This window comes from Canis aureus, chromosome 5 (genome assembly GCF_053574225.1).
Source record: "Canis aureus isolate CA01 chromosome 5, VMU_Caureus_v.1.0, whole genome shotgun sequence".
Taxonomy (NCBI): domain Eukaryota; kingdom Metazoa; phylum Chordata; class Mammalia; order Carnivora; family Canidae; genus Canis; species Canis aureus.
This window is the reverse complement of record NC_135615.1, coordinates 84,674,891-84,687,102: the sequence shown is the minus strand read 5'-3', so window position 1 is coordinate 84,687,102 and position 12,212 is coordinate 84,674,891. Positions and strand designations below refer to the sequence as shown.

General features: G+C 69.0%; 2 protein-coding genes across 4 annotated transcripts; one reads left to right on the top strand and one right to left on the bottom strand.

Annotated features, from left to right (window-relative positions):
- Positions 1 to 351: 351 nt before the first annotated feature.
- Positions 352 to 3,740, bottom strand: LOC144313276 (uncharacterized). Its single transcript, XM_077896420.1, has 5 exons — positions 3,639 to 3,740; positions 3,042 to 3,173; positions 1,302 to 2,624; positions 676 to 1,011; positions 352 to 488 (listed from the first exon to the last, which is right to left on the bottom strand). The coding sequence occupies exons 1-3, from the start codon at positions 3,738 to 3,740 to the stop codon at positions 1,611 to 1,613; spliced, it is 1,248 nt and encodes a 415-aa protein (XP_077752546.1). The 3' UTR covers positions 352 to 488; positions 676 to 1,011; positions 1,302 to 1,610.
- Positions 3,741 to 5,163: 1,423 nt separating this feature from the next.
- LOC144314924 (uncharacterized) lies at positions 5,164 to 11,884 on the top strand. Of its 3 annotated transcripts, none has more exons than XR_013380776.1 (3): positions 5,164 to 5,496; positions 6,003 to 10,299; positions 10,599 to 11,884. XR_013380776.1 is itself a non-coding variant. In XM_077899581.1 (2 exons), the coding sequence occupies exon 1, from the start codon at positions 8,273 to 8,275 to the stop codon at positions 9,443 to 9,445; it is 1,173 nt and encodes a 390-aa protein (XP_077755707.1). In that variant the 5' UTR covers positions 5,164 to 8,272; the 3' UTR covers positions 9,446 to 10,299; positions 10,599 to 11,884. The 3 variants fall into 3 exon arrangements, 1 of the variants encoding a protein (XP_077755707.1); XR_013380775.1 differs by having other exon boundaries at positions 5,164 to 10,299; positions 10,599 to 11,217; positions 11,317 to 11,884; XM_077899581.1 differs by having other exon boundaries at positions 5,164 to 10,299.
- The last annotated feature ends 328 nt before the right edge of the window (positions 11,885 to 12,212 follow it).

Here is a 12,212-nt window from a genome sequence, read left to right as displayed (position 1 = left end):
GAGCGGCCTGGGTTCCGCAGATACGGGAACTACAGTGGTAGAGTCCAGCTACTCTCGACTCACTTAGGGCAGTTCTGAGAAATACCGGAAAGATGAAAATACAGTGTAGGCGCGCAGGGCAGAGCCCGTGTTCCGATTCGGGCACTCCGAGCGCTGCGTGGGCCTCCCGCGCCTGTAAGTATGCAGATGACAAAATTGGCTGAATCGGGGGGAAAAAATGACCACGATAAGGCCATTCCTGTTGCATGTGACGGTCTGGGGCTCGGAGGTGAATTCACCGGTCAGGCTTACCTGCTCCGAATCACCGCGTTGTGAAAGGTTTATTTTCACTAATAATCTAAAAAGAACAGATTAAGGAGGCGCCGAGAGACTGTTTTTTATTTACTAAGTTGGCAAAAAAAAATGTTTTTGAGGCCACACCCGGCATTGGCAGCACGCAAATTCATATCCTGACCCTGCCGCTGATGGAACTGCAAGCTGGCGTCACCCTTTTGAAAAGCAAGGAGAGGACACCCGGAGAAAAAGCCATAAACCTCCTTTAGTCTCGGTTCCGGTTCCGTGTGAATGCCCCGTGGGATCCGCCCCAAGGAAAAGGTCTAAAAGGTGCAAGACCTCGTGGCTGGGAAGATACACCCAAACCTCCACACCGATACCCCCACCAGGAAAGGAATTTACCAGAAGTATGGGAAGGGCGCGTGAAGGGAGAGCCTAAGGCCACCGAGACGATCTTTAAAGTGAGAATTCTGAAGGTGTAAAGGCGACATCTGTCCGAGCGCGAAGTAGAAACTGAGAATTAAGGGACAGAAGTAGGAAGCCTGGAGCCGACGGGGACGGTCCGCAGGCGGGGACATGGAACCTGCTCGGGCACTGGGCAGTGGGCGAGGGCCCAGGTTTTTTTTCCATTTTCTCTTCTGGACAGACACCGGCTCTTTTACTTTTTAACTAAAGAAACACTCAGAACAATGGGCCCCGGGGCCGACCTTCTGCTCCGGGAAGCCCCTGGCCCAGGAGCTGTGGGAAAGGCAGGAAGCAGGAAGGTCAGCGCGCCCCAGGGAAATCCCACCGTCCGCGGCTCCACGGAGACCCTGCTGGGGGGCGGGGTGCAGGGAGGGGGCGTGCTGGGGGGGCGTGGTGCTGGGGGGCGGGGTGCCGGGGTGCCGGGGGGGCGGGGTGTGGGGGGGCAGGGTGCTAGGGTGCCGGGGGGCAGGGTATCAGGAGGCAGGGTGCCAGGGGGCAGGGTGCGGGGGGGGGGGGCAGGGGGGCGGGTGCCAGGAGCCAGGGTGCCGGGCCGCGATGCCTGCCTTTAAAGCCATTGGCTCCCTTTGAAGGACCCTGTCATTCCCTTCCTCCTTCCTCCGCTCCCTCCTTCAACACGTCTGCGTGGGGCACCTGCCCCGTGACAGCTGCGGCTGTCGTGCTCGTGCGGTGATCGGGGAAGGCAGGCCTCAGGCGGCAGCAGAGGCTGAGACCCCTGTGCCTTTTAACAGTATTTTAGTTTTCAAAGAGGAGGAGTGTATATTCTGTTATAACCCGGACACGCGGAGCTCGTTTCATGCCAGGAAGCGCAAGAACAGCGATGCTTTCTGGGATCCCGGGGAGGTTCCCCGACGTCAGGGTCTCGGCAGGAGAGCAAACTCGCCCCCTGCGCGCACCTGGCCCACCTCCCTGTCGGGCCGCTGGGGACCCGCCACGCCCTGTCCACCGCCTCGGGGCCTGAGCCCAGGAGCAGCAGCTCGGAGGGAACGGGGACATCTGCGCCGCCGAGCTCCCCCCTTGGGAACACGACCCCGGGACCAGGTCCTCTCCGTTATGGGCCCGGAACCAGACACCCTTGTCGGCCGGGAAGGATGGCCCCGGGTCCGGTGGCGGAGCAGGTGGCTTCCAGGGGCCGGCGTCCCGGAGACGCGGTGGCCGTGATGGGCAGGGGCGACCAGAGCCACCGGTGTCCGCGCCCCCGCGGGCGGCATCTCCCCGCAGGAGCGGAGCCCCCGGCCAGTGACCCCCCGGCGGCTTCCTCTTCCTCCGTCCCGTCCTCGGCAAGGTGGCCGCGAGCTCCGGGCGTCCTGCGGGGGGCGGGCCCGTGCCCAGCCCGGAGGCCGCAACTGCTCCCTCCCAGGCGCCCCCGCCCGGGGCTGCTCACTGCCTCGTGGCCGAGGTCCTGGGGCCGGCGCGGTCCCTGGTGCGGTCCCTGGCGGCAGGCGAGACGCCCGGAGCGACGACCAGACGAGGGGACGGGCACCAGGACAGCCAAAGGCCAACCGAGGGTCGTGGCCTCGGTGCTGCCGCCCGCCCTCTGCCTCACCCCGCAGGCTCCCTTCACGCGGGCGGCTCCTCCTCGGGGCCCTGCCCTGGCTCTCCCTGGCTCCTGTGTCACCTCCCCAGGAGTCCCCGCTGGCCGCCCCGGCCGCTGATGGGCCCTTGTCCGGCCACCGGGTGCGTACTCTGTCCTCGGCTGTCACAGGTCCTGTGGCCCCGGCCGCAGCCCCGTGCTCCGCATGCAGGGGGTCGCTCCTGCACCTGCCCGCGGACAGCGAGCCCCGGCACCGTCCTGCCCCCTCGCCCCGGGGTCTCCTGGCCCCCTTACCTGCTGCTGGGGCTGAGCATTTCTTCCAGGCACCAGGTGCCTGCTGAGGTGGCCGGCCACGGGGGGGAGGACAGCCCGCCCAGCCCTTGGGCCTGCTCCCGGGGATGCCCCTGTGGCCTGCCCGACGCCCGTGCCCCCCTCTGGCACACGCTGCGGAGTCGGCTGACCCGTGAGGTCGTTCCCTCCCATGGCACGTGGCACAGAGAAGAATCTGGTGCCGCCGGGGCATGGCCCTTTGTGGCATGGAGCCTGGAGCAGTGGCCACGGCCTGGGGACCCTCAGGGCCACTTTGCCATCGAGACGGCCTCTTGCCTCACCCCCTGACGATGGAGCCGGTCCCTACGGGGTGGCTCAGGCCAGAAGCAAGCGGGGGGCGGGGGGTCTGGGTAGAAGGTCCCGCTGGGGACCCTGCCCTCAGCCTCTAGGGCCGCTCCAGGTAAGACGACCCTGGCCCCACCGCAGCAGTCTCCGGCCCCACCCAGGGCAGGTGTTGGGTCGGCCACTCAGGGTGGGGGTCTCGGGTGAGGGCGGGCACGGGGTGCCGAGTTCGAACTTGAGGCTGGGCGGGCCGGGCCAGCTCCCCAAGTTTCTGCGGGAGGCGTCGGCAGCTCCTGCGGGGCCTGTGGCCTGGGAGCCTCAGGCCTCATCCTGAGCCTCTCGCCGCGGGGGGTGGTGGTGGTGGCTGGGGGAAGAGGCAGGTGACAACTCCCCCGAGAGGTGACAGCCCCGGGGCGGGAGCTGCTGCCACCTGAGTGGGTGTGGAGCAGGTTAGCTGGGTGAAAAGTTCACGGAGAGGGGAGCTGTCTGTTTCCCTCGCTTAATTTATCCACTATTTGGCTAACCTTGCTCTGAACCCAGGCCCCGAGACCCCTTCCTGTCTCCCCCGCCTCCCCACTGGGCTCCCAGCGCCGCCAGACCTCCCGCCCGGCCGAGGGGCGGGGGCCCTGGGGGAGCCGCTGGCGCCCGCCCCGCCGGATTTGCGCCCCAACCTTCCCACCCTCGTAACCAAAATAAAGTCCGGTCGCTGCGAGGTCCCGGCCCCCAAACGCCAGACGTGGGCCGAGGAGCGCTGGAAGGCGCCCGCCCCGCCCGCCCCGCCCGCCCGCGCAACTGCTGCTCCGGAGACGGTGACCTTTCCTCCGGGGCCATCTGTCATCCCGGCGGCGGGAGCCGCGGGGCCCAGCTGCTCCGGGGAAGGGGCCGCCCGCTGTCCTCCCGGCTGGCGGCGTAGACCTCTCCTCCTCCGACCCTCCCGGCGCCGGACACGTGCAGGGGCCGCAGGGAGGGCGGGGGCCGGGCGGGGTGGGCAGGCGGGGCGCTCGGCCGACGCCCCCCAGCCAGGCCCTGCGGGCACAAGGGGCCGCGCCGCCTGTCGTCAGTAAGTCCCGGGTGCGGGTGCGCGTGCGGCGACGCAGTGACCCGCCCTCCCCGGCTCCGGGTCACCAGGGGTGCGTGCGGGGGGGGGGGGGGGGGCGCCGCCCTCGTTGGTGCGGCCTCGGGATCCCGACACCCGGCGCTTGGCCGCGGTGGCCTAGGTGCCCCGAGGCGAGCTCGCCCGCCGGACCTCTGCCTCCCTCCGCCGGGGCCGCCCCTCGGCACCGCTGAGCTGCCCCTGGTCCCTAATCCCTCGGCCCCCTAACCCCTCGGCCCCTGCCCCGCGGTCCCTAACCCCTGGGTCCCTGCCCCTCGGTCCCTAACCCCTCAGCCCTTGCCCCTCGGTCCCTAACCCCTGGGTCCCTAACCCCTGGGTCCCTGCCCCTCGGTCCCTAATCCCTCAGCCTTTGCCCCTCGGTCCCTAACCCCTGGGTCCCTGCCCCTCGGTCCCTAACCACTCGGCCCCTGCCCCTCGGTCCCTAACCCCTCGGTCCCTAACCCCTCGGCCCCTAACCCCTCAGTCCCTAACCCCTTGGCCCCTGCCCCTGGTCCCTAACCCCTCGGCCCCTGCCCCGCAGTCCCTAACCCCACGGTACCTAACCCCTCGGCCCCTAACCCCTCGGTCCCTAACCCCTTGGCCCCTGCCCCTGGTCCCTAACCCCTCGGTCCCTTGCCCTTCGATCCCTAACCCCTCGGCCCCTAACCCCTTGGTCCCTAACCCCTCGGCCCCTAACCCCTTGGTCCCTAACCCTTCGGCCCCTAACCCCTCGGTCCCTAACCCCTTGGCCCCTGCCCCTGGTCCCTAACCCCTCGGCCCCTGCCTCTCGGTCCCTAACCCCTCAGCCCCTAACCCCTCGGCCCCTGCCCCGCGGTCCCTAACCCCCCACGGCCCCTGCCCCTCGGCCCCTGCCCCTCGGTCCCTAAGCCCTGGGTCCCTGCCCCTCGGTCCCTGCCCCTGGTCCCTTCCGCCCCCTTGGCCCCCGTGCCCCGCCCCCGCCTCCTCCCGCCCCCGCCTCCTCCCGCCCGGGGCCCCTCCCCGAAGGCCGCCTCCTCCGCCCCCGGGGCTGCCCGAGGCGGGCCCTGGCGAACTCTGGGCGCAGGCCGACCCCGAGGCCCCCCGCTGCCGCTGGACCGGCGCCCGAGGACGGAGGGGCGGCGCGAGCCCAGGCCCCCGCCCCCTCGGGCCGCCCCGCGGGGCCTGCCAGGCAGGGCTGGTCAGCTGCCAAGCCGCCGGGGCCAACCGCCCGCCGCGGAGCCTGCCGCCTGCCAGTCAGGAGGGCCCGGGCCGCCAACCGCCTGTCACCACCCGGGCCAACTGTCACTCGGAGGCCGAAGTCCCGCTCTGGGAGCTCAGGACGGCCCGTCGGGCAGGCCCAGGGGCGACTCAGGGGTCCGCCGGGGGTCGTGCTGGTGGCAGCTGCCTCGCTACCCAGCCTCCTTCCTGCTCTCCTCCGCCCAGGGCACCCATCGCGCGGCGGGGGACCCACCCGGTCCCAGCTCTCGGTCCACCAGGGTCAGCGGGCTCGAGTCCCTTCCAGGTGCGGGGACAGACCGCCTGCCTCAGGACTGGCCAATCAGAGCACCGGGTTCCCTCCTGGCCAATCAGAGCACCGGGTTCCCCGCTGGCCAATCAGAGCACCGGGTTCCCCGCTGGCCAATCAGAGCACCGGGTTCCCCACTGGCCAATCAGAGCACCGGGTTCCTCACTGGCCAATCAGAGCACCGGGTTTCTCACTGGCCAATCAGAGCACGGGTTTCCCAGCTGGCCATTCGGAGCACCAGGTTCCCCGCTGGCCAATCAGAGCACCGGGTTCCCCACTGGCCAATCAGAGCACCGGGCTCCCCATTGACCAATCAGAGCACTGGGTTCCTCACTGGCCAATCAGAGCACCGGGTTCCCCACTGGCCGAACCAAGCCAATCGTAACCAATCAGAGCCAACTCCAATTGACTAGGAACACCCAGTCTCTTTTTCCTGCTGCCCTTGAACCTGGGAAGGTGTGAGGCTGCAGCCGAGCAGCCACCTTGCCCTCCCCCCTGAACAGGATGTCGGAGGGAAGGTAGCCCAGAGGACGTGAACGGAAGGACCCAGAAAGAGAAACGGGGTCCTGAACCAGGTCTTGGAAGCCAGGTGCTAAAACTCCTGGATCCAGCCGTACCTGAAATCACTTCTCATTGGGCTTTCTAATTATGGGAACCACTTATCCCCCCTTTTGCTTGAGTGAGAATCACTGCGGACGGGACCAGTAGCTGCTCGGGGAGTCTGCCCGCGTCCCGTCTGCTGGTCAGGGTACCAGCGCTTGTCTGAAGCTCAGGGTGACCCCCTGCCCAGGGGGACTCTTGCCTGAAAGCCAGAGGCACGCAGGCTCCCATATGTGCCTTTCCTGCCCCTGGCTGCTGAGGTGCATGGTAGGGACGCCCCAGTCAGACGCTCCCTCAGCCTTGGACTCACAAGTGATGGAGAAGTGGGTGATGGGGTCATCCTCAGTGGGGTCGGAGCAGGGGGACGGGCTCCGGCAGGTTAAGGGAGCCGCATGGAGCCAGGATTCCGATTCGGCTGTGCCTCCAAAGTGCAGCCTCTACCTTCTGTGGGTGCACCCCAGCTCCCGGCTGCTCCCGGCTGCTCCCGGCTAGGCCAGCACCCCGGGGACCCCGTGGGGCTGAGGAGATGGGCGTCAGGCCAGAAAGCCCTCCTGCCCCCCCACCCCCGGCGCCGGGCGGCCATCGTGGCCCTTGGGGGCATGGGGCCTCCTCTGCCCCCACGCCAGGCTGCCCACGGCTACCCCAGGCAGGGCTCTGCGCAGGGTCCCCCGTGTGACCTCCCCAAGCAGGATCCGGTTACATCGCAGCCAGCGGCTAAGGAACAAGCCCAGCTTGTGTCTTCCTCCAAGTGCTTATTTCCTTTGTCTTGTGAACATAGAAAAATGAAAGGAATGATAAGGATTTGGGGGTGGGGGGGGCAGCCCGGAAAATTCTGCAGTGTTGGCGGAACTCGCCAGGAGGGCGGCGTGAGGGAGTTTTCAAACCAAGTCCAAAGACGGAGAAAGTCAAGTGTCCCGGGGAGGCTGGGGGAGGCCGGGGGAGGCCGGGCTGCGGCGGGGTGGGGGGGGCTGAAGCCTCCTGGGTCCCTGGCTCCCATGGGGTGTAGGGGGTCCAGCCTGGGGCGCCAGCTTCCCGTCCGCCTCTGGAGCTGGCCTGTCCTGGACCAGGCCACTGGGCCTCCCGGCCTCCCCTCCCTGCCGGCTGGTGCCCCGGTACCAGCTCTGCTGCTCGGGCTCGTGATGGGGAAAAAACGGGGCGGGGGGGTGATGTGTATTCTCAGTCGGGGGCCAGTGAGCTCCTTGGGGGACACCGGGGGATTGCTGGGCTGTCACAGCCAGGGACGCTGCCAGACGTCCCCCGCTGTGCCCAGGACATCCCCCGACAGCCGGCTCCACCCAAGCCCCAGTAGCGCATCAGCGGGAAACCGGCCCAGCGCGTGTCACCGTCAGTGTCGGCTTTGCGGCTCGGGCCCCGCTGGAGCACAGGGGAGGTGGGGGGGAGGACGGGGGTGCCCTGGACAGGGCTCCGTCCCTCTTCATTCGGGCAGCGGGTGCCACCGCCGGCTGCTGGTGGAGCGTCTGCCGTCCAGCGATGTCCCGGGTCGGGTGTCACTCACGGAAGCGTCAACGATGGCAAGAGCCGCCTGGGGTCCGCGGGGACAGGCAGGGCAGGCTGGGGCGGGGCAGCGCAGGCACCGAGGTCAGGTGCGCCCCAGGCCCCGAGTGGGCAGGGCTGGTGCCGGGAGCGCTGCGGCCTGGTGGTGCAGGCCCCCCCCCGGGGACCTTGGCGACCCCGCGTCTAGGCCTCAGGGCCCTGCAGAAACATTCCCTCCCGGCCGCTGCCATCCAGGGCAGTCGGTGACCCCTGGGTCACACAGCTGCGCGCTGGCGGCCAGGCTGTCCTCCCGGGCTTCCCCGGCCAGCCCGTGTGTGGGGGGGTGGCCCTGCCTCCAGGGCCTGCTGTCCCCCAGGGGGTCCGTGTGCCCAGAGCAGCTCCCCAGGGCCTGGTGGGGGGAGAAGCGGGGCTCTTGGGGGTCGCTGGGCTCCTGGAGCCCGCAGCCCGCAGCTTGTGAGGAGAAGCGTGCTAACAAATGTTGGTAAGTTGGACCCCAGGACGGGAGCCCGACGGGAGGGCGCAGTGGCTGGGTGTCCGCGCGGCCCCGAGGCTTCCGTCTGTCCCGGGGCCACCGTCGTCACCCCCCGCTCTGCCTGAAGCCAGGGGCGTCCGTACATCGACGTTCTCCTCACAAACATGGACCTCTGGGCTCCTGTGAATGGTCCCCCCCTTTACAAGTCCCTTCCTGAAAATCAGGGGAGCCCCCTCCGCCGGACGAGTCGACCCTGCAGGGGCCCGTCCCCAACCTCGACCCCGACCGCCGTTGTTTCGTGCCCTCTGCGCCGCCCCCCACTCGGCAGGCTTCACGTGCTTGGGACCCGGCTCCTTTTTTGTTCCCCGTCGGACTGGGACACCCCGGGGGGGCTGGGCTGTCGGCCCCCCAAGGGCTCTCGCCGGGGAACGGGGTGCGGCCGGGCCGAGCCCTGTGCTCAGCCCAGGAGCTGTTACCCTGGTCCCTCGAGGCCGTCGGTTTGGCCCGAGGAGAGACTCCGCTTCTCAGAGCGATTGGGCCCCCGGGGAGCCGGGGTGGCCCCAGGAGTCAACCCTGGGCCACTCGCCAGGCCAGAGAGCCCCGTCCCCGGAGCCCCGCCACGTGGGCCCGGGTCTGGCCTCCCGGCCTCGGCCCCCACCTCCACTCCGGTTCTCCTTGGAGGCGGGCAGGAGCCCGCGGCGCGGCCTCCGGGTCATTCCCGGGGCCCAGGCCTCCTGCGCGGTCCCGTCCTGGTCCTGCCCCGCGGTGGTCACACTGTGTCACTCCCGGCGGGGTCAGGCGTCAGGCGCGGGATCAGCTCCCGTCCCTCGTTCCCAGGACTTTGCAAGCACCCAGACCATCCCGGGACGGCCGGGACCCGGAAGGGCCTCCTGGGAATCTGCCCCAGGCCTTTTCCCTGGTTCCTCTGGGAGGAGATCCCGAGAGACCGAGTGGCCCAGCGGAGGGCGGGGATCGGGGGAGGACCAGGCCCTGCCCCTGGGGCTCGGGGACCAGGGCACGTCCCGCTGCTGCCAAGGGCCTCGGTTCTCAGCGGGCCTGGGGACGGCTGGCTGGCCCTGTCCCTCCCAGCTCCAGGCGGACCCCGGATCCTCGCCGTGCTCCCGCCCTGCAGGCCGATGCTGGATTCCGTGGAAGCCTGAGGAACCCGAGCCCCCGAGGCGGCCGGCGACCAGCTGGGACCGCAGTAGTCGGGCTGCACTCGGGGACGGCCAGTGTCGCCACCACTTGTGCCACCCCCGCCCCCGCCCAGGTGCGCCCGGCCTGCACCCCACTCCTGTGCGAGCCAGTGACAGGCACCTGGAAGCCGAGGGGCAGGCCAGCCCACGGACAGCACGGTGACACGCGTGGGCACAGGCCAGACCTCGCTGGGCTGGCCACAGTGCCTGGAGGATGCCCTTAGCAGTGGACCACCCCCCACCCCACCCCCGCTACCCTTTGGTGACACACGTCCTCCAGCACCAAAATGAAGGTGCCAAGGCACTTGCGGTGAGGGGCCTGCAGGGCAGCCCACGAACCGGGGGGACGGTCTCCTTGCTCAGAGCCCGTTTTCTCACCTTCCTAACATCCCCTCCCTAGAGGACAGGGCTGCTCTGGGGCTCCGCTCAGGACCTGGTGTGTGTCACCGAGAGGCCACCACAGCCCGGGCGCCATCCGTCCGCTTCCCTCCGTCCTCTGCCCACACCTCGACTTTTCCTTACGTTGGTGCGGACCGTGCCCCCGCGTGGCCCCGATTCCTGTCCACCCCTCGGCGGCAGCCGCAGCAGGCCTGACCGCGTGACCGGCTCCGGCCAGTGGGATGCGAGCCGAAGTGACACGCATGGTTTCTGGGTGGAAGCTTCCAGAGCCCGGGCTGCGGGACCGGGTGCATCTCCGTGGCCACAGGGAGCGCGTCCCCCATGGAGGCCCCGCCTCGGCCGGGCTCCCAGAGCGAAGGGCACAGGGCGGAGCTGCCGCCAGCCTTGAAGGACAGGTGGCAATGCTAAGGCCCCTCTGTTGGACGTCACTGAGCCCCGGCGTCACGTCCTGGCCGACACGCCCGGTGGCTGCTGGGAGCGGTCCCCCTTCCCCGGCCCGGCCCCGCAGCGAGCGGCAAGGGCGGTGTGGACGGGGGCCCGGCAGCCCAGGGGCCCGCGGCAGCCTCGTGGTGGCGTCTTCCGAGTTCGGGCTCCTCGGCGACACCGGCCGGCCGCTCGGTGGGTGCTCACGGAGGACGGGGCCCGCGAGCCCGAGCTGGTGGCTTGGAGGCTGCGGCAGGGCAGGGGCGAGCTCAGCAAGATCGTGGTTCCGAGGCCCAGGGCCCCGACCCACGGCCGGCGGGGGGACCCCGGGCCCCCCCTCGTCTCGCCGTCTCTGCCCTCTTCTCGCCGCCGGCCACCCCAGCACACCGGCGGGGATCAGTCCCGTCCCCGTTGCCAAGGACAAGGGGTCAGGGCTGTCAACAAAGGCGCTCGCAAAACCGTCTCTTTATTTTTCATTCCTGCCATTCAACCAGTTTGCGCAAGCCGAGGACGGGTGGATTTTGGAAGGAAAAAGCGTCTGGGCGGGCGCGGAGCCTCCTGGAGCAGTCCGTGCGCGCTGCTAAGGCCGGTTAGACTGAGAAGCGACTCGACAATAAACTACAGAATTAGAAACAAGTGAAAGTGTCAAGGTGGCTGCTGGCCGGTGTCCCGCCTCCCGTGGGGGCCGGAGTCACGCCGTCAGTCCGTGCGGAGGTCCTGGGGCCGGCCCGGGGGCACCCGGATTCTTCCTGGCGCCGGCAGCAGTCCCGTTCACCCAGCAGGGCTGTGCAAGGGGCAGGCGGTGGGTGCGTGCCAGGACCTCGGCCCCTCGGCTCCCGGGCTCCCGAGCGCGTGTCCGCGTCCCGCCTTTATGTCCGCCCTTTGAAAGTGTTCATGCAGGTGTAGGTTCCTGAGAATCTGTGGATCTCCTCCAGCGCGGCCTGTGGGAGGATGCTGGGGGGCGGGGCACGGGGTCAGCGGGGCCGGCGGCCGGGTCCCTGTGGCCACGCAGCAGAGCCGCGGCTCCGTGGGCTGCCCCCTCCCGTCGGGCCACACCCTCCCCCCTCCGTGGAAGAAGGACCTGCAAGCAAGTGGACAACCGGTGCCTCCGGGGTAGGGGCAGAGGTAGAGGTGGGTGATGGGGACAAACTTCCAGCGCCACCTTCTTAGCACTGGGGGCCCAAGGGTAGCCACGTGCCACTTATTCAACAGGTATTTGCTGTGTGGGCCTGGCGCGCTGGGTGCTGCTGCCGCCTCCTCCAGGGAGACTTCCCGGACTCACCCCCAGGCCTCTCCCTCGGCTCCCACACCCCCTGAGCTCCCCCAAAGGCCCTGCTGGTGTCCTGGCTGTGTCCCTGTTAGGCCCACGCGTGCCTCAGTGGGCGACGCATCGTCTCCGACCCCGGCCCCTAGTGCAGGGCTCGGCAGAGAGAGGACCTCAGTCCACTTGTTAAATCGAGGTGAAGGGCCCTGGCCGGCTCCGGGGGCAGGACGGGAAGGGGGTGCCGTGCAGGGGCTGGGGGAGGGGTGGCCTCCGCTTCCTGTGTTACCGGAGTGGGGGACAGAGGAGGAGACGGGGGCTGGGGGCTGACTGCGGAGAGCACTGAGGTGTTCTGGACAGACCAGCTTTTTTCTAGAATGTTCAGAAAGCCTTCTGAGAAGCCTCCCCACCCCCCCCCCCGAGGGGGAGCAGAGGATGTTCTGAGACCCTGCTCCACGGAGGGTCTCAGAGCAACAATCGGGAAGCACGAGGGAGGCAAAGATGTGGCCCCAGTGCCCCCGGGGGCCCCGCCCCTGCCCCCTCCCCCCCCCCCCCCCCCCCCGGCTCTGTGTGTCTGAAAGAGCTTTGGGTTTGGACTGATGGTGGGAGGCTCTTGGGTGCCTGCACTTGGAGCAGCTCCTCAGCCGTAGAAACACAGCCGGGGCGGCACCCGGTTTCCTGGGCTTCGGGGTCTAAAGAAGGCACTTGGGTCCTGCACTTCCTGTAAAGGCCTTTCAGGTCAGAGGGGTGTAGGGAGCAAGGGGTGGGGGCAAGAGAGGTCCAGAGGCCCACTGGAGGCCCAGAGGAGCCCGGAGTCCACGGCCCTGAGCACCAGGTCTGGGTGGGC

Coding starts and splice junctions, on each gene's coding strand:
- LOC144313276 (XM_077896420.1), bottom strand. CDS start 3,740: ATGACAGATGGCCCCGGAGGAAAGGTCACCGTCTCCGGAGCAGCAGTT. Junction 3,174..3,638: donor TCCAGCGCTCCTCGGCCCAC/GTCTGGCGTTTG, acceptor CGCCTCCCGCAG/AAACTTGGGGAGCTGGCCCG. Junction 2,625..3,041: donor TGGGGCCGGAGACTGCTGCG/GTGGGGCCAGGG, acceptor CCACCTCAGCAG/GCACCTGGTGCCTGGAAGAA.
- LOC144314924 (XM_077899581.1), top strand. CDS start 8,273: ATGGTCCCCCCCTTTACAAGTCCCTTCCTGAAAATCAGGGGAGCCCCC.